The 27,816-nt window shown below is 34.1% G+C and overlaps 1 protein-coding gene across 5 annotated transcripts in view; it reads right to left on the reverse strand.

The window, feature by feature from the left end:
• Positions 1-27,816, reverse strand: part of RAP1GDS1 (Rap1 GTPase-GDP dissociation stimulator 1) — a 180,102-nt gene that overhangs the window by 52,049 nt on the left and 100,237 nt on the right. For 4 of the 5 annotated variants that reach the window (XM_086704529.1, XM_086704528.1, XM_086704534.1 and 1 more), the window contains one exon: positions 11,140-11,286. The exons of the other annotated variant lie outside the window; for it this stretch is intronic. In XM_086704529.1, coding sequence (XP_086560655.1) covers positions 11,140-11,286 — 147 coding nt within the window. The remainder of the gene's footprint in view (positions 1-11,139; positions 11,287-27,816) is intronic. 5 annotated transcript variants of the gene reach the window in all.

Genomic DNA, 27,816 nt, shown 5'->3' on the forward strand with positions numbered 1-27,816 from the left:
GAGTCCCTAAAACCCTTTCAGAGGATCACAGAATCAAAACTACTTTCATAAAAATACCAAGATTTTATGTGCCTTTTTCACTGTATTGATATTTACCCAATGGTACAAAAACAATGGTGGGTAAAACCGCTGGGCTTTATTATGACCCAGTCGGTGGCACCAAATTGTGTTGGTAGTCATCATATTCTTCTGCAGCACACATTCACAGTAAAATAAATGCTATTCTTCTCAGCAATATATTTAATTTTGCATTTAATTTTTAAGTAGGTTGCATGCCGAAGGTGGGGCTTGAACTCATGACCCTCAGATCAAGAGTCATATGCTCTACTGACTGAGCCAGTCAGGTGCCCCAGCAATATTTTTAAAATTGAAGTTATTTTGCATAAAAAGATGCGGTAACATGAGCTATTATTTTAATATGCAATATTAAATAATTTTTAAAATTGTTTCCATTTTAATTTCTAATATGGTAGATATTGATAGATGTAGCTCATTTTTTTAATAGTCCATATTTATAAACAAAAGTTCTATAGGGTCTTCAGTAATTGTTAAGTGTCTAAAAGAGTTCAGAGACCAAAAGTTTAAGAACCACTGCCAAAGGATTACCTACCTTTTAGAGAAGATTGAAAATAAAACAAAACATGGAATAGAGATTCTGAAATTCAATGATGTGCTTGGCAGATGAGATAACAGGAGAAGAAATAAAAATTAAAAGCATGGTAGGAATACTAGATTTTGGTGTTCAGATATTTTAACCAAAATTACATTAAGCACCTGAACATACTATTTTGCTTATTTGGGTAGAAATTCTACTTAAGCTTAGGGGACTATTCCATGATTGGGTCTATTTGCCTATTTCAGTTACAACTTAGTATGTTAGCTAGCAACAGTTTTTTGGAGGGTGGGGTGGGGGTTAAGTAGAATAAATTGTGTGGAATAAATTGGTATTAATTCTTATTGCTGGAAGCAAATGATGAAGTTTAATCACTTTCTTATTGCCCAAAGAAAGCTTATGAATGGTCTTCAAAGGATAGTAGGTGACACGCTCATGTTATTATGAATGGTTATCAGGAGTATGACTTTTAAATCAAAGACTAACTGGAAAAAATTCTTAGAACCAGAAATGGTTCACATTCTCTAGAATTGAAAAAGTGAAACAGTCCAAGACTGAGAAGTTTTGTATCCTTCAATGAATACCAGCAACTCCAGGGGAATGTTTATCAGAGCTCAACAAACACAATTCACAAAATGCAACCCAGGCTCGTACATAGCAAACACTTATGTGTGAAAGACAGTCTTTAGACAGCACGATGTCATAAACGTCTGAAGACTTTTAAAAACTGCTCCTGACACACATCACAGACAAATACTGACCAAAATACAGAATTACAAAATATCAAGATGACACAGGCCCTACATGATCTATGGGGAGGAAGAGGAAGAAAGGCACTGAGGGGGTGCAATACAGATGCATATACAAAGAGATATAAGGCAATCAACGCATGCGCTGGTGTGAACACTTACCTACCTACATTTGAATTTCAATGGTTCCAAGTTCTTCAGGTCACACTCATGGAAACTCCAAAGAATGGAGATCTGGAGAGAAGATCTTAAGTTGAAGAACCTTTTTCCCCCTGAGTTTTAAGTTTAATGTTTAAAACATTGGTATAGATAGATTATAGGTCCAGAAAAGAATCCCAGTAACTCAACTGAAGTTACGTTGATCAATTACTATAAAGAATTAGTTTCTTAAGAAGACTGTAACACATGTTTACCTTATTTACAAGAAAAAGGCCCTTATAGACAATGTTACAAGATTAAACTTATTGGTAAACAGGATTTAATGATGAAACTGTGTCAAATAAGATATACACAACTCAAAATACATAGTCTCTACATTAGTATGTATAAATAGTATGTATACTATTCATAGTATAAAGAATACAATATTCCTATTTACAGGCTTGCATAAAAGCCCCATCTACAATCAAGTGAATTATATACAGCTGAAACAACAAAAACAAGCAAATATAAATCTTGATGAAGAGTTGTAATACAAATTGGATAAAAGCCATTTAAGAATAAAGACTGAAGAAAGTGCACCTAACTATTGGCCTATATATACTTCCAAAAAAGGCTACAAAAATTAAAAATGATGTAAAACAGTGAATAGAAATGATAAGTTTAAACAAGTTGTAGTGAATATAATAGTGAAAAGAAAACTGACTTTACAGCTACCAAGAGGATGATTCATGGTTAAAAACTTTACACATACACATGTGCAGGAATAAGTAGACTTCCTTTTCAGTTTCTTATTACTTAGTATTTTTTTGCTGACTGGTCAGGAAAGTGGAGAACTTTTATTCTAAACCTAGTGTTGAGCATATAAAAAAGTAAAAATACATGTGTTTAAAATTAACTTCAATTTTAAAAGCTCTTTTTAAACAAAAACATGCATTATGTGTTCTACACCTGGATTATCCCTATAATTTAAGCCCTAGGTTATGCATTTCAAGGACAAACAGTAATTTCAATGAAAAAAAAAAAAGAGAGAGAATCAAGATTCATTAGTACTGAGAATCATGGAGGTTTAAAGCAATACCTTTACACAATTCTTGCTTTTTAACAGTTAATAAAAAACAGAAAAGAATTCAAAAGTTTTTTCTGGGTTCTGAAAATCAAGAGTCTCTACAAGAGTAAAATTTCCCTTTTTTTTGTAAAAGTTTTAGAGATAATGACAAAATTACGAGTGAGTATAATGTAAAACAATAGCAACAGCAAAATCCTCAAAGCAGAATCACAAAAAGGAAAAATTGTTTATTATTCTTAAGACACCTACCCATTTACTCTTCTCAATCCAGTGACATCTAGAATGAATATGTCTCCATCTAGTATAGTAGACTAATTTTTTTCTCCTAGGCTCACTCTTGTTATAATGGATACTGCTAAAAAGGAAATTCTAGGGGCGCCTGGGTGGCGCAGTCGGTTAAGCGTCCGACTTCAACCAGGTCACGATCTCACGGTCCGTGAGTTCGAGCCCCGCATCGGGCTCTGGGCTGATGGCTCAGAGCCTAGAGCCTGTTTCCGATTCTGTGTCTCCCTCTCTCTCTGCCCCTCGCCCGTTCATGCTCTGTCTCTCTCTGTCCCAAAAATAAATAAACGTTGAAAAAAAAAATTAAAAAAAAAAAAAAAGGAAATTCTACAAAGTATGTCTACTCTGACTGAAGAAAACTATGTCTTTCAAAGGTTAAGATTTTTTGTTGTTTTGTTTGTTTTGTTTTAAGAGGACTACTACCAGCTGCTGCTTAAGCAGCTCTTAGTGGAAGAAAAATATCCTGTCTCTGTTCTCATTGCTGAGAGAAAGGCCATATCCATAGTAGGTGAAAATTTAAGCCTACATTTTTGTATAGCAAATCAAACTAAATGCCAGGTTAATGTACATCACAACATGTATATCTTATGAACATGTATCTTTAAAAACAAAAAGTCTTTTGTTTTACAAAAGGATTTACTAGCTTAAAAAAAAAAAAACACAAACAAATATTGCTAGTTACCCTGGAGCATTATACTAAGTTTTCACACTTTAAAATTATACTGAAGTTCACATACTGTTAACAAGACATATCTACATAACAAAAGATTTCTGATTTCTGGCCAATATCCATCTTTCAAACAGTATTTACTTAAAAATGTTTCAGTTAATAAAATATAGGCAGTTTGATGTTGACTGGATTTTACTGGTAGTTAGAAAGCAGGATTACTACTTTTTATACAAAAGAATTTACATATGATACCTCTCTGCCTTGAGTTTCTCTCTAGGCAGACATTGTAAGTAGCCCCACATTAAAGATGGCTATGTGGCCAAATTCCATCATTTATCCCTGGCTTTAGCCTTATCTCTTAGAAGGCCAAACACCTGAAAACTTACTCCAATGTCACTTCTGGCACCTACAAACCTGTATGTGGCCAATAATCATGTGCTTGACACCATCATATTTCGACTGGTATAGTAACGTCAAGAATAAAAACAAGGCCTGGTCTTTCAGTTTTACTGCTACTCTAAATACTCATTTTTAAATTTGGGAAGCGTTTCACGTGTAGAGAAAATCTCCCTCACGTGCTTCATATGCTGAAATTCTGTCAGTCAGCTGAAATGTAAATGTATATTTACATTGCGCTATTTAAAATGTGGCAATAACTAATGATGGTGAGAAATATACAAATATAAAAATTAAATTAAGGCAGAATAATAGAGATTAGAGTATCCTCTTTAGAATTTACAATAATAAATGTTAGGAACTGCTTTTAATTTTTAGTTACTTAATTTCATTCAGGCCATGAATCTTTCAGAAAGCCCAAATTGGAAATTCTTTATATCTTGTGAGGATGAATTAAAATCAGAAAGCCACCTCTGTCACCTCAAACTTTTACTATGAGGAAAATCTTGAAAATGATATTCAATAATATCTACAATTAATCATCTTCAATCCAGACATGAAGCAAATAAAGAAAAACATGCTAGAGAATGAGGAATCACAAACATATTTTGTTACTCTACTGCCCTCAGTTAAAACTGTGTTATCTATTTAGTATCACAATTCTAAATGTACTATTATGATATAGGAAAAATCTAGAAGCTGAAAATACTAAGAAAGTATTATTTCTGTACCATAATGCCAAAATTTAAATCATTAACAAAAAAAGTAAGAATCATTTCATTTTTTTTCTGATAAAATTTCAGATTCTTACATTCAGAAGTTCATTCTATAATGGTCAAAGCTAAATAATGCCACTACTTGACCATGTGGAATTAAACCAAATGTGCATTTGGTACACTTCTACTAAAAAACAAGTTCTTACCCTATCTTAAGTAATAGCATTTTAGTAATTTTTCAGGAGTATGATGAAAAGCTAAGCTAGTGTAATAGGTCCAAGTTAATACACAAATTAACAGGAGGCAAAAGAAAAACTAACTGCTCTGCCCTTCAGTGAAATAATTTGTTTAAAATGACATTCGTAGCAGAACTTCATGAGTACAAACCGGGTGAGTAAATTTGAATGCTCTGTTGGACAAACAGTGGAAATTCAGAAATCTTCTACAAAAGTTTTTAAAGCCTAAAAACTTTTTAGGTGCATAATAAAAGTCTTTAACACAATTTGTTTAACATTAGTAGAATACTTTAATTTGACAAACAGGACTTTAAAGAATGTGAGCTTAAAAGCACATCTTCCAGGTCTTTATAAACAGAGAAAAAAAAAAATGAACACAAAATACACTGAAAATGGTATACTGAAAAATCAATATAATTAAGGGAATAAAAGACAATAAATTGCAAAGATAAAATTTTACATTTTGATTTTTTTTTTTACCTTAAAGTTAGGGAAAAATTTGTTAGTATTTAGAAAATATATGTAATCATTAATTAGCTTGTACCCATGGTAAATAAATCGCAGAAATAGTTCCTCACTCAAGCAAAGCAAATCATTTTCTAAACATCTAACATCTAGGAAGTTGTATCTTTTTTACCTGTAATGAAGTAATACCAAAATGTAAATATAAATAAGTCGCTCACACCAAAGTGCTTTTTAGTTTTTAATCAGGATTATTCCTTATTAATTTCTTTTCTTCTTATTTTAAATGTGAAGAAAAATCAAGTAAGGCAAGTTACTGGACTGATTTCACTAGGAAAATGATTAAAATTGTGAAATTGTTGCTAATGGTTGAAATGAAGGTAGCAGCTAAAATTAATTATGTATAAAGTAATCTTTACTTAGAGGAGAGAAAATGCTTTACAGGCCTATTTTAAACAACTGAATTTATGCACTAGGCTGAATACTTAAATTCAATTGTTAGCTCCAACAACATACCCTTGCATTTGAGTTGCATTTCCTAAACTGCACAGCCTCCCTTCAATCATTGTTCACTTATCGTGAGTCTGTGCTGTAAATCAATGTGAGAATTATCCTAAGAGTATCCCAGAGAGATTTTAGAAACCACAAAAAAGAGAAATTACTCTTTCAGTAACAGGGAGTTATTAAGATTTTAGAGAAAAATCAATTCTATTTGTAAAAATCATATATATATTCACGTATATGTCACATATATACGATATATATGCATACATATCATATCCTCAAACTGATATCCTATATATCCAATATACATCATATTCCTTAATTGATTATATATGTGTGTGTGTGTGTGTATATACACACATACACATATATAATATAGGTCACATGAAGAAGCCAGTCATAAATTGTGTATATCATGTTAATCATTTTAGAAAGAAACTAATTTTTCCTTTCTTGCTGGCAAGTTTATTTCCTTTACTCTTCTCTCTTATGGCACAGATTATGTGAAACAAGTCACTTCAGTCCTTGTTTTATTGCTTACCACCAAAAATTTTCCTAAGAATTATAACAGAGTTTTCACTGTATTTTATGTCTCTAGCATAGGTATATTAAGAAAAAAAATTACTTTCTCAATTACAGAGTTTTCTAAGAGATATTTACTGATTAATCATGGTTATTACATAGTACATGTAAGATAATAAAAATGGTAACCACGAAAAGATTCGTCAACAAAGTATTAAATTATACCGGTGCTTTGATTACTGGTTTGTTTGTATTCAAATTGCAATCAACTTTCAGATTTATTAAATTTGTGGATCATCTAGAGTAAATTTTTGATGACAGATTTGGCATTATTATCAGGATGTTTTCAATGCCACTTTCTGCTGCTGCCATGTATGTGAACAGAGAATATCAACTAATACAGTAGACAAGAGCTTATCATCTTCTGATAGAATAAAGAAAATACATTCCAAAAACCCATTTTTCTTCCAAGTATTGATTTTGCTAATAAAAAAATTTTAGACAATACTAAATTTCCAGAAAAGTCAATAAATATTTTCCAACTGTATACTATATGCTAAAATGGTGTCATATTTGAAAATAGATCTGAACAAAATTTTTAGTCTTCACTGCAATGTTTTGGTATTGGGTAAACAATGCTAGAAAAAAAAGATATCCAAGAAACTAATGAGATACAAAAATATCTATAATAATAGGCTTAGGTTTCTTATTTATAGAATAATAACTAGATAAAGAAAATATAGGAAGCTCAGCACATTTCCTCAAATTGATTATCAAATTGTCAACATGCTTTACTATAACCACAACTGTCGAACACTCAGACTATTTTGGAGGGCAACAGAATTGAAGAGTGCTTTTCTGCCATGTGAAAAACAGGTATGATTTTTCCCAAAAGGATAAATTGTAAATGATTTTTCCTAAACAAAAATTTTGTCTTATTTTATGTAAACATGATTTGATTTATATAATATTATGGATACAACTTTTCTGGCTAAGCAATTATAACTTTTTCTATTCAGATATTCCATACTTACCAGTCTGGGTATAAAAATTTTAATTGCTTCACCAATGGGGAAACAAAAGAATATATCCAGCTCATAGTTTAAAAGTGTATATAGTCTTGACCTGGTTCAAAATGTTTAAAATTTCATGAACCTTAAATTTTATACAGCTTTATCAAAGGGTACCAGAATGCCGTTTCCACATAGGTATTTTCACACTATATCTGTCTGGCATGTGGTTAGGAAATTTTTTTTATTCCCTATTTAATGTATTTAAAAATTGGATGTGCTCACAGTTGTCCACCAGATGGACAGGAATCAAGATTATCTTAGGTCTCGGTCTTGTGTCAATTCACTTTTAGGCCTAATAAACAATTTGAAAATATTCTCATCAAAGAAACTATATTGGTAGGTCTTTGTGACCATTTTCAGTACTTTCTTATCTTTGTATTTAAAAATTTTTATCTGTGAAGCTAAAGTAACAACTCCCTAACTATGAATAAGGCTTAAGTTACTGGGTCTAAACACACAGTTAATTTTTCTGGTAGAGTAACAAGGGGGTATTATCAGTCAACTATTCTACTCAAAAACTAGAAGAGGCTTATGTACTGAAATTCAATAGTAAATACTCATAAAAAGAACTCATTTTCGAGGGCTAATAAAAACTGTCTCCTGAATTTCAAAAAGCTCTATTTTTTTCTCAGTGACTCATCTAGGGGTACACAATATCAAAAGACCTGAAGTTAGCCAAAAAGACCTAATATTTAAGTAGGAAAGTCTTTAAACAGGCATTTTGAAGAAAAAGTAATCAACAGAACAAAGACGCAATAATTACGCAAAATGAAAAGGAATATAAGTTAAAGAGTATTATGGAGAAAAAGAATCACTTCACAAACTATGATCCCATGAGAGACAAATGTAAATACAAGCAAAGGAAAGAAGATAGTTCTACATTTGGCATCTGTTTGTTTAAAATACTAAAGATAACTGTACTTTTATCTAGTAAGTTTTGAGGCTGCATTCAAGTTGCAGCTTTTAGAATAGTGGAACAAAAACACTTCTGCTTCAATAATTTTCTGAGAAAAGTTAATCAAGTTTTCCAAAATATCTACTTTCGGGGAATACTTGCACACCAGAAAAAAAGCCTATCCTTACAAAACAAATATATTATGCATTTCATCTGTGGACTCTGCATGTTGTTAGTCATTTCCTTCTCAGTACATATGTCTACATGCTGTAATATCCTACTGTAGAGACTCAAAGGAAATTGCAGTCTCCTTTGGATTAGAATTAGTGATATTTTTAAAGACCATTTAGTCATTTGATACGTTTCTGTATAGATTTTGAACAACAGCTTCCTCAAAGGACAAACAATGAGTTCAAATTCATAACAAGACTAATTCCTTTATATCCAAAGCAGCTATAATAGCTTCATGACTAGTTTCTTTCATTTACCTTTCTAAACAATTCTCCTATTTAGCACTTGTCCCACTTTCTCAAGGTGGGACCTTCACCCAGTGAAGATGGGTGTCCAAGATGTCCCAAATGAAGTTGAAGAGAAAGGAACATGAACAACTGGCCAATGAGTTCTTAATGCAATTCAGATACATATCTATTATGGTCAAATTTCAATTATTTAGGAACTAGCTCCTCAATTTGTAGATTACCTAGACTCTATCATTTGTTTCCCCTGTTCATTTTCTTTTCAAAAATGATTCCACCACAGGGTTAAAAAAAAAAAAAAAAAGTGGTAGTTGACCCTATAAACACTACCATTTGTTACTAGCTTGAGTTTAATAGGCCAGCCATTTGACAAACAAAAACTATTTTATTATTGTTGTTGTTGGAAAATTTAATTCAAAGGTTTAAAACCGGTATCCCCTGCTTAGGATGTGACCTGAGGACACATTCTAAGTTTAGTTTGTACAGTGCTAAAAAAGCATAAATAGGGGCGCCTGGGTGGCTCAGTCGGTTAAGCAGCCGACTTCGGCTCAGGTCATGATCTCGCGGTCCATCAGTTCGAGCCCTGCGTCGGGCTCTGTGCTGACAGCTCAGAGCCTGGAGCCTGTTTCAGATTCTGTGTCTCCCTCTCTCCCTGACCCTCCCCCGTTCATGCTCTGTCTCTCTCTGTCTCAAAAATAAATAAATATTAAAAAAAAAAAAGCATATATAATCCAACATTTAAAACTCAGATATCACATGAAAAGACAGATTTTCAGTCCACCCCATCTCCAAATGAAAAGATTTGGCAGTATTTGGCCAAATTGCTATATAGAAACCACCAGCAAGAGGAGAGTAGTGACTCTCTCCACACAATGGGACAAGGGTTACAGTCTCCACCATTTGTGGTTGTCACCAACACCAAGGCCAAATGTCAGAAGCCATTTGTCATCAATGTTTATCTTTTTTTTTTTTTTTTAATTATTAAGAGTATTTCTTTGGACTTGTAACTAATAAAACTGAAAACTGAAAAATATGCCTGAAGGTCCACGTTTCTAGAACACATGAAAGTAAAGAATAATGTGTTCAATATGCAAATAAAATCTGTCTCTGCCAAAGACTACAGCTTAAGATGCCATTATAAAACAAACCATAAAAAGACCTTATGTATATATTACAGTCTAGAAAATGATCAGAATTTGAGTGTTTGATCCATGCTGTAACTCATAGAAGATGAATCATTTTTTGTGACATTCAAAAGTATAGTGAAGCTTTCATATCACTGATTCTATGTTCATTTAATTAATAACTATATAGATTATCTGAAAATTTTGACATGTCACTTGTTGCTAGGTTCTAAGAATGTTTTTACAGAGAAAAGAAACTTCTATAGACAAATATTTATTAAATTTCTAAAATCAGACACTGCAATTGCCCTGAATTTTATTTTTCTAAGTCCAGATTTTTTTTATTTTTCTAAGTCTAGTCAGTTGGTTAAGCATCTGATTTTGGCACACATCACGATCTCACACTTCATGAGTTCAAGCCCCACGTTGGGCCCTGTGCTAATGGCACAGAGCCTGCCTAGGATTCTGTCTCCTTCTCTCTCAGTCCCTCCCCACTCGCGTGCTCTCTCTCTCAAAAATAAATAAACATAAAAAAACAATTAAAAAATTTTTTTCTATTCTTACAAGTAAATCTAGTATCTAGATAAAGTAATTTTACTTATATAGACAGTATTTGTGTTTTAAAATTTTTTTTTTTTTTTTAACGTTTATTTATTTTTTTGGGACAGAGAGAGACAGAGCATGAACGGGGGAGGGGCAGAGAGAGAGGGAGACACAGAATCGGAAACAGGCTCCAGGCTCTGAGCCATCAGCCCAGAGCCCGACGCGGGGCTCGAACTCACGGACCGCGAGATCGTGACCTGGCTGAAGTCGGACGCTTAACCGACTGCGCCACCCAGGCGCCCCAGTATTTGTGTTTTAAAGCTACTCCTGGCATTAATAGAAAGTAATAAATGTGAAGCTATTTTAATATTGTTATTTTTAAAGTGTGCACAGTGAGAAATCTTAAACCATTTATGTTGTTTTGTTTTTGGTATTAATTAACATGGGTAACTCTTCAAAAACTCATCCCATTTAATAAATTAGACCATTCTGTATTTTTGAAACACTGTGATCTAATGTTGGCTAGTTATTAATTTTATATGCCACTTATGAATTCTTTGTTCATCATTTTTCTAAATATTTTTGGTTTGTACTGTAGTTTGATTTTTAATTTTCCCCCAGAGATAAAGCAAGTTTTCAATTTTGTTTACCATTCTCATTGCTATAGTTCATCAGCATGCCACAAAAGACAGTCAAGAGCTTCTCATTGGCGGGATCTGTTATACTGCACAGTGACCTTAAATGGTCAATTACAATCTGTGCACCACCTGCTTGGTCAACTGCACTTCTGCCCTCATCTGTAAAACAAAGAGTTAAATTAAAAATAAAAGAAAAAAGAAACGTACCTTACAATTTCAAATATAAAACATAACAGTGTTGTTAATCCTTATTTAGTGAGTAAGTAGAAAATAAACTAAGCAGGGCATTAAATATGTCTTTTTGGAAAAACAAAACAAAATAAAACAAGTAAACATGGAAATGGGGGTGGGATGGGGAAAAGAGACAATCACTTTTTCAGAGAAAAAAGATTATTCTCACTGGCATCATATAGGAGCTTAAAGAACTTCTCTGTGTCCTAGGAATGTATGACTATCACATGTGAAAATTTTCACCTCCTCTTTCACAACTGATAATTCTGAATTAGAGGAAAAAACAGGAACTAATATTTTGTAGACATTTTTTTTTTTTTCTCAGCTTGGAAACTACTAAATATATCTTCCTATCAGTGTGTTGCAAAGTTAGTTATTATCAGAGAAAACCTTCTGACCTACAGAATAATTCGAGATCACAAAATATAATTCTTAAATATTAGTACTGGGGTCTCAGTAATGGCATTTCTATAGTCTATAAGCATGTTCCCATTCTCACTTCTTGCTACTTTGTGTTTCGTCTTATTCCCTCCATTCTAGAACACACCACTACACTTCATCATTACAACCAGTGGTCGAAATGATGGTTAAACATACCTTCTCTTATGTGTACACATATATTACAAAGAATAGATGTCATTTAACTGTTGGAACATATAAAGAGCTTTCGAATACTTTCTGACCCCTGAACGCAGGAATGGAAAGAGATGAAAGATAGAGTATCTGCATTTCTAAATCTGACTTCCACATATAAATGATGAGAGACTCTAGAATAGTGCTGTCCAATAGAAATAGGAGAGCCTAAGTATGATCCACATTAATATATATTTAAATTTAGCAGGAGCCACATTAAAAATGTGAAAAGAAACACGTAAAAAATCAATTGGAATAACCCATTTCAATAGAATCCAATAAAACAGCATCTCAACATGCTATCAATATACAAATTATTAGTGAAATGTTTTACATTTTTATGCAACAAATCTCTGAAATCTGAGTACACTTTACACTTACAGTTACATGTTAATTTAGACAAGCCACATTTCACAATTGTCTAATAGCCAAATCTGGCTGGTGGCCATCGTACGGGAGAGTACAGCTACAGAAGCCTAATATAAAGGATCAGTAAAAGAAATGGCTCACAAAGGAGTTACAGTTATGAAGTTAGTAAGTGAAAGATTTTTTTTTTCTAATAGGAGAACTGAAACTAAGGTCATATCTTTATAATTGCTGCTGAATCATATTAGACAATGAAACAATATATATCATTTTTTATGATAAACACACACACACCTTACAAAGCAGGGCCTCATAAATTCTAGTTTCATAATTTTGAAAAATTTTCAGGAAATCCATAACTCAAATGAAAAAAAAATTTTTGTTCACTTAGTTTTGTGCCATGTCCACTTAGCTTTACTATATTGTTATATACGTGCAGAACAGGAAACTATGCTAATCAGCTAATAAGACCACAGAAAATTCTTAGTTATCAGGGTAACTAGTCATAAACCAGCCGAGAACAATGAGTAATATCTCATTTAGAAATCTAATATCCAAGGTTTTACTATCCAATAACATAAATGTAAATTATCTCAATTGCTGGGCAATTTGTATGGGGATGATGTCTGAGAAAACTGAACAGTATGATTACAAATCTAAATGGTTAGACCTTCAATATTATGAATATACAGTATAGCCCATGCCTAAAATGCAAAGCTTTAATAGTTTTTGATTCAAACTGCTGAGTGAGTACGTGCTTTCAAAATATAAATCACATATGCTTAGGACTTAGAAATCTTAGAGAATTGCTAAAGTAAGCCTTAATTTCATGTTCTAGGAAACTAAGAATCTTTGTAGAAGATTCTTTGTAGAGCCTATTTGCTGTGAATTTTAAAAGCTAAGCTGGCTTTCAAAAGTTAGCTATTCAATATTCAAAATATTCAATACTCTAACAAACTTTAATACAAATTTATTCAACAAATTTGTTCATCGAATTTAATAATGCAGTAAATAAGAACGTAACTACAATTAGAAAGCAAACTACCTATTTGTGTTTCAGAGACACAGTGTTTTTCCTCCTGTCCTTTGCTTCCTTCTTCAGTTTCCTTCCTCCCTTCCTGCCCGGTTTGGATTATTTACAACAAAGATCTTCAGTCATGTATTATCAGGAGTTGGTTACAGAATGTAAACTCAATCTCTATAGTAGAAATTACATTATACCAAATTTGAGAAAAAAAGCAAAGCAGATATACTAATAGAAATCTAAGCTAAAAAAAATATTAACCATCACTACAGCAACATTTATACAGTTCCTTCCTTCTTTCTTTCCTTCCTTCATTCCTCCCTCTCTCCCTCCCTCCCCCTCACCACCCCCTATTTTGGTAAGTTAGCCAGGGATGAATCTGAGGAATGTAAAATGCTGAATTCTATTACTTCACCAAAACCAGTGAAAGAGTATGTCTTTAAAGATATCTTACAAATCATTTAAATACATATTAGATCATCTCTCATTGCACAAATCCATATAAATTATTCTCCTACAATAAAGGTAGCTCTATAGCTTTATGTTACAGTATTAAAATGAGTTATTATTGTTCACTTAAAAATAATTTACAAAGGTACCTTATCCTAAACTTTCATATCCCCAGAATGTAGGCTGACTTTTAACTCTTCTCATAGTATCTTCTAACTTGTGACGCATCCTGCAATGTTACTTCTAGAAATAGAATTTATCTTAATTTTTGATAGTTATAAGGTATCCAACCACTGATGAAAGTGCAGCCCACCAACTCTTTAGGGGCCCTGCTACATTCTTTAATTATGACTTGTCACAGGAAGTAGTTTCCAGCACAAGTATGATCTTTCTTCACACTAGGTAAGAGGAGAGCTATGAATCTAAAGACATACTGCACTTCCATTACTTTTCAGTAGCCAAAAGCAGGAAACAATAAAACTTATATGTCATGGTTATTATGTTTCACAAATGAGAAAAAAAAAATGTTACCAAAAAAAGTTACCAAGTTGGTATTCCATCATCAGGTACAAGTTATACCCTAAGGCTGAGAAAAGAACCTAAACACAACCACTGAATACAATCATTGTGATGTGCTAGAGTGTATTCTACACTTGTATATTTCTCTCCCTGTGGACAACAATACTCAGTACATAGTAGACACTCGGTATTTACTGAGTAAGTGGGGCCTTTGCCTACGTTTTGGTAATTATCATTCACCTTGAGGATGAAGGTGAATGAGTGAATGTGTGTATGTGTGGTGTATGGGTACATGTGTCAGAAAGAAAGAGAATGAAAATGAAAATAATATAATTGCTTTTGTTTTAAGCAGCACAATATGGTTATAGAATAGTTTAGCTCTGGTTGTTTTTTGAACTTTATTTGAATGGAATCATGTTGTATTTCTTTTTTTTTTTGTTTATTTATTTTTGAGAGAGAGAGAGACAGCGTGAATGGGGAAGGGATAGAGAGAGAGGGAGACAGAATCCAAAGCAAGCTGCAGGCCCGAGCTATCAGCACGGAGCCTGATGCAGGGCTTGAACTCATGAACCGCGAGATCATGACCTGAGACGAAGTCGGATGCTTAACAGACTGAGCCACCCCAGGCGCCCCTCATTTATCCTTTTATGCCTGTCTTCTTACACTCAACATTAGGTTTGTAAAACTCATGTTTTGTTATTTGCAATTATTTGCCTCTTCTTTTGATGACTGCTACTTGGGTTGTTCCTAGGTTTGGGCTATCATTAATAATTCACAGATGGTACTGTTGGTTCACACAATTTGCACATCTTCCAGGTTCTCCATAATGACAACATAATGGAAACATAATTTCCAAGGCCAGTGTTCACTCCTCCCAGCAGCGTGTGAGTTCCTATGGCTTCATCACTCTAGTACTACTTGGGTATTGTTTGATTTGGGGTTGTGGGGTTGCTTGACTTTTAAAGACTAGGCAATCTGATAGGTGAGGCTGAACCTATTCCAGAATATACAAAAGCAGGTCTTGTTGACAGTCCACTTTTCTATACATTCAATAAGACAACTTAGTATGAAGTGTATACAGCATGTACATGAAAAAATAAAACCCCACAACAGTTCAAGTTAGGGAGGAAATGAGGGAAACAGATAAATGCAGAGATACATAGATGTTACAACTTGAAAGAAAAAATGGAAAGGCAGCCAAGTAGCTAGTAGAAAGTGCCTTTCATGTAAAATATGATGAGATAGGCATAATTCTGGAACTTTTTTATATTCATGTTTTATAGAAAAGCCTTATAATAACATCAGCAAATACATAGTTATCATTTCTTTTTTTATTTTATTTTTTTTTATTAAATTTTTTTTTTCAACGTTTATTTATTTTTGGGACAGAGAGAGACAGAGCATGAACGGGGGAGGGGCACAGAGAGAGGGAGACACAGAATCGGAAACAGACTCCAGGCTCTGAGCCATCAGCCCAGAGCCTGGCGCGGGGCTCGAACTCACGGACCGCGAGATCGTGACCTGGCTGAAGTCGGACGCTTAACCGACTGCACCACCCAGGCGCCCCCATAGTTATCATTTCTATCATCACCAGATTTCCAAAAGAAAAGACTCAACTCTCTGAAAAGACTAAAGAGAAAAAAAATTGGGGAGGTGGCATGTTGCTGGCTATAAAAAACAAAAAACAAAAAACAAAAAACTAGACTCTGCAATAGCAAATATTATCTGAAATAAATTTTTTACAGTATTAATTTATTTTTACAATTTAAAAGTCTATGATTTCCATGCTCCTTCCACTTTTGTGATTTAAACATCACCTTTTTCATTTCTTCTCAGAAATTCTCAGTATGAAATACAAGTTTAAAATCTATTTTAAAAATTATGCTTACATACATAATTAAAATTAGTTTCCTCCCACCCTCTAATTATTTGTGTAACAATAGGATCTTGCTTCCTGATGCATTCATCTGCTCAAACTTACTTCCTACAGAAGTCATAATTCTTTGTGACATCAGGAATGGTTATTGTGGTGACAACTATCATGTACAGCTCAGAAGATGACATGAGAGAAACAAACAGTGGCTGATCATACTAATAAGGTGTCACCTAAATTTTGTTAGAAATTCATACTGAGGAACATGAGAAAGTAGTATATGTGTATAGAGATACTGTTAAATAAATTATCTCTTATCCTTTCAAAGAACTCTTAGCAAATAAAAAGTTTACCTTTAACATTCTAAAGTGCCATGGATTTGGGCACTGTCTCCCTTTTTCTGTTTTCTATAAAAGCATCCTGCACATAATACTCTGCAAGTGTTAATTAATGATGCTGGCTGTTCACAGGCTGCACACGCACTGCTGTAAGTGCTAGAGTGTTTGGTGTAGCTTAAAATGGCATAGAGCATAAAGCTATAAAGGCTTTTTAAGGTTACTGATGGCAAAAACAGAAGCTAAGGCACTGAGCTGATAAATACAAATGACTTATATTGTAAATGTACTTCGGAGATAATACTCTGATAAGTGAATTAAAAAGATAAATTACAAACCGTTTTTCTTTTTCCCTTTTTTCTACTTGGATTTTGCTTAAAGAGATTATGATTAAACATCAGTATTCTGAACTACAACTTGGGAAATCTGAATTCTAATTCAATGTTTCCTCATTTAACACACAAAAAAGGCACACTGAAATACTTCTGCCATTCATTTCATTAAGACAATAGCACTGTCTACTATCAATTGAGAATCTATGTTTGGAGACACACTTTTGAAAAGTTCTTGGTATCTTTCCTGCCAAAAACCTTTTTAGACTATCCATGAACTTAACAAATATTAAGACTAATTTATACACTACAACAGACATCCAAAATGCACACTAAACAGAGAGCAGCTGATAGACAAACTCTATTTCACATATAATTGGTTAAAGATTAAAGAGGCAAAGTACAATAACACAATTTTCACAGCCATGTCAAAACTCATAGCCACTAATCCATTCAATGAGATCCATTTTGAGAGTGAAAAATTTCTAACACTCCTAGAGAATGTGCTTTTAATAACAATATTTAGAAACATTGCAAAGAATGGACAAGTTATATAATCTTTTCTTAAACTTCAAAAATTGTAAGCCTCATAAGCATGGACAAGATCTCAAACTGTGCTGCAATATTTCCTCACATGTCCCTGTCACATCACCCACGATGACCCACCCAGTCACAACTTTCTAAAGCCCCTCCCTTTCTCAACGCCTGCATTCTTAACAGAAACCACACCTGCTGCTCCACAACAGGAGCAGCACAACAGAAGTTAGAAAACATCTAACACCATCTTTCCTCACTTTTTCACCCTCTCCACTATTAGCTGTAGGAGTATGTGCATCCTTTCCCCAACACTTTTAGACTCTCCTATTGTAATTTAAGAAAGTAAATTATAAAAGGAGGTAAAACTTTTACTCTTCAAGTAAACAAAGTTGTACGCGTGTCATAAGCTAGGGTCTCTGAGGAGCTGAATGCAAAGAACATTTCATAATGAAAACCTAGGACTAGTCCTGATTGTTGGGAGAGGGAGTCAGAATTTCTTTGTTACCTAAAAGTTGAAATGTTAACTTAAGAAGTTCAATTCGGCAAGATATCAGTTTTTAATATTAGAAAAACTATATTATCGCTGACGTAATAATGACTTATAAAGTAGCCATAATAAGGTTTCCAGATTATAAGCTTTGTTAAATTTGACTATAAGAAAGCCTCTTAACCTCTGTTGATGTGTTTCCTGCTCTGGAAGAGGGGATGAAGGAACAGAAGACTCTGAGCTTCTATTTAGCTCTGACACTCTTATTCATTTCTATTTCAACCTCTATTTCTACTCTGCCTGTGTCGTGCACACAGGAAGTACTTAGTATATGCTGTGTTTAGTTTTGGTTTTTAACGCATTAAAAACCTTCAAATCTTGTTCTTTTAACTTTCCAATCATTAATCATTCTATCAGGTACTTATTTTTGTTTTCCCCAAGTAACTATTACTAGAAACTATAAAAGACGTATGGTAAATAAATCACATTCTTTTTACAAGCTAAGCTGGAAAGCTGAGACCTGGTTTTTTTCCTGCTGAGTTCTGAAAAATTATACTGTCTAAAAATAATAATTTTTCAAGTGCTCTTTCTTAGTGAACACAGATGTGATTCAGAGTAGATGCTTTAAGTCAAACAATTATAACTGAAGTCCTTACTAGTGTTAGTTTGCAAAAAGCAATCATTACAAAGGTGCCACGATAAAATTTATTTTAATGAAGTCCATCACTGCTTTTCTTCAAACTCCATTGCTAAGCTACTTTTTAACCTCTAAGAACAAATATTTTATTATGATAGAACCTGAACACATGTAAATATATTCTGCGCAGGGATTCAAAACAACAGGCAACATAAATTAGACTCTTAAATGTAGGGACACAAATACTACTGAGTCTGTTTAGTCGAGCCCAAACTGTAGCTAGAGACTAGATTTTAAACTTCAAAGAGTCCATTACTTCTCAGGGAATGCCAACCACATGTGTAAGGCAATTAAGATGTTTTAGAAAGCTAAGTGAACAATATTACTGAAAATCCCCAAACTATCCCATTACTGAGTTAAGGAAAGGATTGAATTGCCTAATGTCACCAGAGTTCTATGTAAACAGTGCTCCAAATAAACAGCAAATGGGACAGAGTTTATAAATATTTTCATTAAATGTGATTTTTAAAATGTCAGTTGCTATTTGGAAATTTACTTGAATTGAAAAGGAATCAGCTATCAAAATCCTTCCTAAAAAGTTACAATAAATCCATGACACAGATCTACTCATGAATGTATTCTTAGCTTGTCTTTCAAATTCAGTAGTTTGATATCTTTACTTGCTTGAGATAATGTTATTGATATAGAAGTATGCTTTTGAGATACAGACTTTATGCCTGCTTATATGGGGTCAAACTATGTTCTCCCAAGATATATGTTCAAGTCTTAACACCCAGTACCTCAGAATCTGACTTTATTTGGAATCATGGTCACTGCAGATGTGAGTAGAGAAGATGAGGTCATACTAGAGTAGGGTGGATCCTTAATGCAATATGTCTGGTATCCTCTTGAAAGGAGACAGATGCAGAGAGAAGAATGCCAATGTGAAATTATAAAAGCACAAAGGGAGAAGACAACCATGTAAAGACAGGAAGAGACTGGAGTTTACTCCCACAAGCCAAGGAACTCTGGAGGACACCAGAAATCAGGAGGGGCAAAAAAGTCCTTTTCACCTACAGATTTCAGAGGGAACACAACCCTGCTGACACTCTGATTTTGGACTTCTAGCCTCCGCAACTATAAAACAATAAATTTTTGTTCTCTTAAGCCACCCAGTTTGTGGTACTTTGTAATAGCATTCCTAGGAAACTATTTATACTCCTCCACATAAACAATGTATAATATTCAAGCTTCATACTAAAAAACAGAAAAAAAGGATTTGACATTTAAGATTTAAGTAAGCCTTTACTATATATTCAGATTTTATACAGCTCACAGAAATTATGGTTTTCAGATCACTAACAATAATGTATAATTAATATGCAATTTTAATTAATCAATAGTGTACATGTAGTAAACTGTGATATGGGCACAACCTATGGAAAATTATTATTTCCTCATTACTTAATTGACTGTCCTTGAATTTTTTTTCCCACTTAGCATCCAAATGTTTAGAAATGGGTTTTACTCTGGGCACTAGTAGTAATAGTGATAGAGGTTCTGCCTTGTGCTTGTCAACCATAGTCTACTGTTGGAAGAGGAACAGGAATATGAAGGGAATCCCTTTGTGGCACATGCATACCACATGTGGTACACACATACCACCTTTAGGTATGCACAGATGAATAAAGGCTGAAGAGAAAGCAAGAACAGTAAGCACCCCTCCTCTAAGCACAAGGTAAGAAGAGCCCACTACTAAGAGAGTTTGAAGACTCCTGCACTGAAGTAAAGTTAGCAACAGTAAAATGTGAACCCAGCCAACTTCTGACTAGATTGGCTGGACCTCCACCCTATACTGACTGCCTGAAATAAAAAAGGAAGTGTGCTTTTTCCAGGGGATTAAATACTGCTCATTTCAGTCTCTGCTGTTTCTCTATACATAATGCCCAGCACTCAATAAAAAATTAAGAGATGTATTAAAAAAGAGAGAAAAGAAATCCACTATTAAACGATAAACCAATCATCAGAATGAGACTCATTGTGGGGCGCCTGGGTGGCTCAGTTGGTTAAGCATCCAACTTTGGCTCAAGTCACGATCTCACGATTTGTGAGTTTGAGCCCCACGTGGGGCTCTGTGCTGACAGCTCGGAGCTCGGAGCCTGGAGCCTGCTTCGGATTCTGTGTCTCCTTCTCTCTCTGTCCCTCCCAAACTTGTGCTCTGTCTCCCTCTGTCTCTCAAAAAATAATTAAATGTAAAAAAAAAAAAAAAATTATATTAAAAAGAATAAGAATGAGACTCATTGTGACCTACATGTTAGAAATACCTGACAGGCTTTAAAATAACTATGATTAACTAGTGGAAAAGGTAAATAATATCCATGAACACATGTAGAATTCTGCAGAGAAATGAAAACTATGAACAGTTAAATGGAGATGCTAGAAAAGAAACACACAATATTAAAGATGAAGAATTATTTCAAGAGGCTTAACAGTAGACTCAACAAAACCAAAGAAAGACTCAGTAATTGTAGATCAAGAGAAATTATAAAAACTAAAATATGAGGAGACAAAAAGAGTGAGAAAACCCAGAGCACCTAAGAGCTGAAAGAAAATAGCAAGCAGTCTAACACATACTATAATTAGAATCCCAGAAGAAGAGATAAAGAATAGGGTAGAAAAAATATTTAAAGAGTTAATGGCTGAGAATTTTTCAAAAATAATGAAATATACCTTGCCACAAATCTATGAGGCTTAGGGAACCCCAAAAAAAGCACACAATAAAAATACATATCAAAGAGCCAAGCTGATAAAAAAAAGAGAGAGAGACAGAGAGAGAGAATCTTTGAAGGCAGTTGGGGGGGGGGGGGAAGAAAAAAATTAATTTTGGAATAGAAAAAATAAGAAAAACAATAGACTTCTCATCTAAACTATTCAAGTTAGGAGACAAAGGAATAACATCTATAAAATACTGAAATGGTATTTCAAAATGTTTTTTATAAAACCTGCAACCCAGAATTCCATAGCCATTGAAAATATCTTTCAATAGTTAAGGTGAAGTAACAAACTTTTCAAACAAATAAAAGTGTAGAGAACTCACTGACAGCAAATCTCTTATGCATAAAAATACTCACAAAAGTTTTTCAGGCAAAAGGTGTACAATACTAAACAAAATTTTGGATCTACCCAAGGAAATGAAGAAGACTGAAAATGACAAAAGTGAAACTAAATATTAAATTTTCCTATTTTTAAAGATAATTAACTGCCTAGAGTAAAAAGAACAATATATTGTGGGGTTTCTAACCTATGTAAAAACAAAATATATGACAATAATAGCACAAAGAATGGGAAGAATTAGAAGTACACAGATGTAAGGTTACTAAACTATATATGATGTAATATATTTTAAGGTAAACTGTGATAAGTTAAAGATCTATATTGCAAACCAAGGGGAACCACTAAAAAACTTAAAAGGTGTAAGTAATAAGCCAATAATGGGACTACACAGGAAGAATAAAGATTACCCAATTTTTCCAAAAGAAATCAGAAAAAGATGGAAACAGGAATAAAGAAAAGTTCAAAAAACCAGAAAACAACTAGCAAAATGTCAAGTAAAGCGAACCACAGAAAGTCACTTTAAATACATATGTTCTAAATCTGCTACTTAAAAAGTAGAGATAGGCTGGATAAAAAAGCAAGACCAACTGTGTTATCTATAAACAACCCACTTTATAAGGGCATTCAAATTAAAAATGAAGGAACGGTGAAAGATATATTATGCAAACACTAATCAAAGGAAATCTGTGTCGATACGGTCAGAGATAGTAGACACAGAACAAGCAGTATCACCAGGGATAAAGTGGGACATAATACAATGTTAAGAAGACATACAATCCTAAACAGACCTTCAATATTTACAAAATAAAAAACTATTAACTGATTGGCACATTTCATTATAGAATAGGTGCTTATCAAACGTTAACTTAGCCTTTGTGTCAGGCACAAACAGAAATATAAGATGTTGCTTTCATGGAGTTTCTATTCCCATGAGGAAGATAAGAATAGAAAAACAATAAACGCTTCAATAAAGTTTTTTACAGGGTGTTATAGAAGCACAGAGAATATACACATCTTCTGGAGGAACCGATGGAGAAAAAAAGGAGAAAGGTGGTTTATATAAAATTTCACAGAAATTAACTGTCTATATTTATGACAAACATAAGTATATTCACCTAAGATCTATAAATTATGAATTCATAATGAGTAGATTTATACAGTAAAGTTAAAGTGTCTTCTCTAGCTCACCTGTAATCTAAGTTAGCCACTATTGAATAGGAGTAAGTTTCTTAAAATACTGATTAATGACATATATTGCATAATCATTTTGGTCAAGGGATTTCAAAACCTGTGACCAAATTAGCATTCATTTTCCTGCCTTTATTTATCAAACTTTTGGGGGTGGGTACCTATTATTCTTCATAAACTTGAGCTAGGTTTTAGGAATACAAAAATAACTAATTCACAGTTAAGGAGAGAAAAGTATGAAGGAAAATATTTAAGCAGTAAACACAATAAAGTTTTCAGAATATAATGGAAGGACAAATAAGGAAATTAGTTTACATGGAAGGATCAGAGAAAGACCTATGGTCATGTTTTCCAGAATGTCTTTTAAGACCAGTGGCATTTATTATATGTATAAAAAAAAATGTGGACTTTTTTGTTTAGATTCTGATTCCCTGATTAATTCTATTGAAGGAAACTTATGTAAAATAAACTAAATAGATATAAAATGTATACCTGATGAGTTTTGATGGTTCTGTTTACCCTGGACACCACCAACACAATCAACATAGCAAGTATTTCATCACAATCAAAAGATTCCTCATGTCTCTTTGCAAACCATCTCTCCCTCTACCTCTGGCTCCAGACAATGAATGTTTTCTGTCACTATAGATTATTTTGCATTGTGTATGTATATGCATATATATATATATATATACATATATATATGTATTAGATATAAATATATGTTCATACAGTATGTATTCTTTTATGTCTGACACTCTTTTAGCTCAGCTTAATGATTTGGAGGTTCATCCATGGTGTCAGGTATGTATGTGGTTTACTCTTTACTGCTAAAGAATATTCCACCATATGGATACATGACTATTTTTTTAATCCATTTACCTATATTGATAGATATTTGGGTTGTTTCTAGTTTGAGGATATTGTGAATACAACTGCATCGAATGCTGATATACAAATACTTGGGTAAATAATTGGGAATGGAATAGTTGAATCATATGGTGGGTATTTATGAGTGTATCATTATTGAGTGCTACTATATTTAAAAGAAGAATGTGAAACACCACTGAAAAATTTTACTTAAGTATTCAAAATACTGGGGCACATGGGGTGGCTCACTCTTGATTTCAGCTCAGGTCTTATGGTTTATGGGATCGAGCCTCGTGTTGGGCTCTGTGCTGACAGTGCAGATCCTGCTTGGGATTCTCTCTCTCTCTCTCTCTCTCTGCTCCTCCCCCTGCTTGTACGTGTGTGTACTCTCACTCTCTCAAAATAAATAAACAAGAAAAAAAGGTTGAAATACTATAAAAATTGAAAATCTTAAAAAAAAGTAAGTATTCTTGAGCATTTAAAAGGTGCTTTAAATACACATCAAATTGAGGTCAAACTTTAGCTGCTTCATAACTATGTAAGGACAGGGTTTCTCCTCCAAAATCACTTTTGGCCACCACAGAAAAGCATCAGCCCCATTCTACAAGATTGCTTTTAATGTACAACTTTCCTAATTAACTTTATAATATTCATCCAAATCAAAAAATGAGGGAAAAATCAGGGTTAAAAGAAATAAGGGTAGCTAAGAAAAAAAATTCTAGAAATGACAGAAATTATGTCATAACAACTCAGAAATGTGAAGAGGAAAAAGGCAACCAGGTCTTTGTGCAAGAATAATAGCATTGATCCTACACTCAGAAATCATTAAATATTTTCACCTGGAGGCTTGGTTCTAAGTCAATCAATTTTAACATTAAATTATTATTTAAAAAATTGCCTATGATTTTCATTCAGTTATGGCTTCCTGAAATATATACCATTCTGTAAAAAATGACTTGGCATTTCTTCATTTCCATCATTTCTTTATCATAAAGCACTATATATACTGACATGATTTAGTAAAGTTTAGGTGATACAAATGACATATATTAAATAGTTATGAACTGGCCTATATTATGTGGAACAAAGGAAAAAACAACAATCACCTGGTATTCACGCAGGTGACAAGCTGTCCAGTTGAAACAACCAGTTTCTGTTCTTTCATCTACCTATCACTGCTTATTTTAAGAAGGTTTTTCAGGTCACTGAAGAACTTTTCTTGCTGTTTATTTGACACATTACTATGTTTTTGCAGCTTAAAACCTCAATTTAGGTTGGAGGAAAAAAGATGGCGGAGCAGCATGGAGACCCTCAGCTGGTCTCATCCCTGAAACGCACCAAGATCATCAGGAAACCATTTTGCACACTTGTGAAAATGATCTCAGGATTAACAAACACTCTGCATAACTTGAGCCACAGAACTCAGCAGCTATGCAGTGCGGAGAGGTAAACTGGGGGACAGAAGAGGTTGTTTTTGCAGAGAGAGGACAGAGAAAGGGGGAGAATGCAGAGCATCAGGAGAGCGCAGGAAAAACACTCCCCTGAAAGTAGCTAGAGAGAAAGAGAGAAAGAATAAAAACACTTGCAGGGGAATGAACAAGAAATCTGTTCCCTAAAACCACTGATGGAAAGGAAGGAGAGGGTTTCACTACCAACAGGATTCTATAAACAGTGCAGCACAGAGTCTGAAGTATCAGTGCTCTGTATCTGGTGGTGTTCTGGTAAGGAAGCAGGGCATCGGGTCTCAGGGGTCCTCGTGCAACATGGGGAGAAGTGGTTCTCCTGCTTGGAGAGCATTTGGTAGAGACCATCTGGTCTCCCCACAGGTAAAGGTCCCTTTGGACCCTGGAGAACAGCCACATTTGCTGGTATTGGGACAAAGATGCCAGAGGGTGGTGAAACCTGGTGCCAGCTGTGTGTTGTGATTTGCTACAATCTCTGAACCTCTGCACTGCGTGATCACATGAACATTTTCTGGGGCAAGCTGGCACCTGGCCATTGCTCAGTGAGACCAGCTCCCAGAGAGTTGGCGTGGGTCCAAGCCACAGGGGTTTCTGAAGTGTGTGGTTTTGAAACACATTCCTTCTGAGATAAAACTCTGGAGGGAGGTGCTGCCTGGCAGGCAGAAAACTTGGGACATGGACAAGGTACAGGTAGGAGTGGACAGAGGCCTGAGACAAAGGAGAGGTGCTTGATTGCAGGTAGGTGAGAATGCAAAGTTCCTGTATCAGACTAGGGAGCTGGGTGAAGCCACTTCAACCTCTCTCATGCACTGGTGCCTCAATGATCCACGCCAGTAAGCTAAGAAGCACCACCTAGTGGAGAATGGAGCCATACACCAAATCCTGCCCTACTGTGCCCTCCAAGCACATCCCCTATAAAACCAGCACAAGTCTCTCCACCTGCTTAGTGAACAGAAAATAGAACCTTCATAGTTTCAGTTCTAGGAGAAACTGGATATAACTTTACTCAGGTTTCATTGTGTTTGCTGGTTCATTCATTTTTTTTTTTTTTTGCTTCTGTTTTTATTTAAATTATTTTTGTAGTTGTTTTCTTTTTCTTGGATGCGGAAAGAGAAAAATATATTTTTCTTTGAATCTAACAAATTTTTTAAATTTATTTTTAATTAAAAAATTATTTCATTTTTATTCTTTTTTAGTATATAATTTTTATTCTTATATTTTTTCTTATCTTTTTTTTTCTTTCTTTTCTTTCCTTTCTCTATTCTATCAAGCTACTTTCAACAAGCAGACCAAAACGCACCTAGGATCTAGCTTCCTTTATTTAATTTTTTGTTTTGTTTTTAATTTTAATTATTTTACTAATTCATTTTCTTCCTACAAAATGACAAAATGAAGGAATTCACCCCAAAGAAAGAACAGGAAGAAATGACAGCCAGGGGTTTAACAACACAGAGATAAGCAAGATGTCTGAACTAGAATTTAGAACCACAATAAAAAGAATACTGGCTGGGGTTGAAAAAAGAAGTAAAATCTAGTCAGAATGAAACTGAAAATGCTATAACCACGAGGCAATCTCAAATGAATGATACGATGGCAAGGATGGATGAAGCAGTGAATCAGTGATACAGAAGGTAAGATTAAGGAGAATAAGGAAGCAGAAAAAAGAGAGAAACAAAGGCAAAAGAGGATGATACAAGACTTAGAGAACTCAGCAACTTATTAAAAAGGAATAACATCTGAACCATAGGAGTCCCAGAAGATGAAGAGAGAGAAAAAGGGGCAGAAGTTTTTATGTGAGCAAATGAGAGAGGAAAACTTTCCTAATTTGAGGAAGGATGCAGACATCAAAATCCATGCAAAAACCAACCATCACCAAGGCATATCATAGTCAAATTAACAAAATACATAACAAGGAAAGAATGATGAAAGCAGCAAAGGAAAAAAGTACTTAATCTATGTGGGAAGACAAATCAGGTTTGCTGCAGACATATCCACAGAAACTTGGCAGGCCAGAAAGGAGTGGCAGGATATATTCAACAGGCTGAATCAGAAAAATATGCAGACAGAATTCTTTATCCAGCAAGGCTGTCATTCAAAATAGAAGGAGAAAGAGTCTCCCAGACAAATAAAAACTAAAGGAGTTCATGACCACTAAACCAGCCCTGCAAGAAATTTTAAGGGGGACCCCTTTGAGTGGAGAAAAGGCAAAACAAAAAAGACCAAAAGCAGCAAGACTAGAAAGGACCAGGGAACACCACCAGAAACACCAACTCTAGAGGCAACACAATGACACTAACTTCATATCTTTCAGTAATTACTCTAAATGTCAAAGGACTAAACACTCCAATCAAAAGACATAGGGCATCAGAATTGATAACAAACAAGACCTGCTATATGCTGCTTACAACAGACTCATTTTAAACCTAAAGACATCTGCACCCCGAAAGTAGGGGATGGAAAACCATCTATCATGCTAATGGTCATCAAAAGAAAGATGGAGTAGCCATACTTATATCAGACAAACTAGATTTTAAAATAAAGACTGTAACTAGAGATGAAGTAGGAGATTATATCATAATCAAGGGGTCTATCCACAAAGAAGATCTAACAATTATAAATATTTATGTCCC

Source organism: Puma concolor, chromosome B1 (assembly GCF_028749965.1).
Source record: "Puma concolor isolate L17-30 chromosome B1, mPumCon1.1.hap2, whole genome shotgun sequence".
NCBI classification, from domain to species: domain Eukaryota; kingdom Metazoa; phylum Chordata; class Mammalia; order Carnivora; family Felidae; genus Puma; species Puma concolor.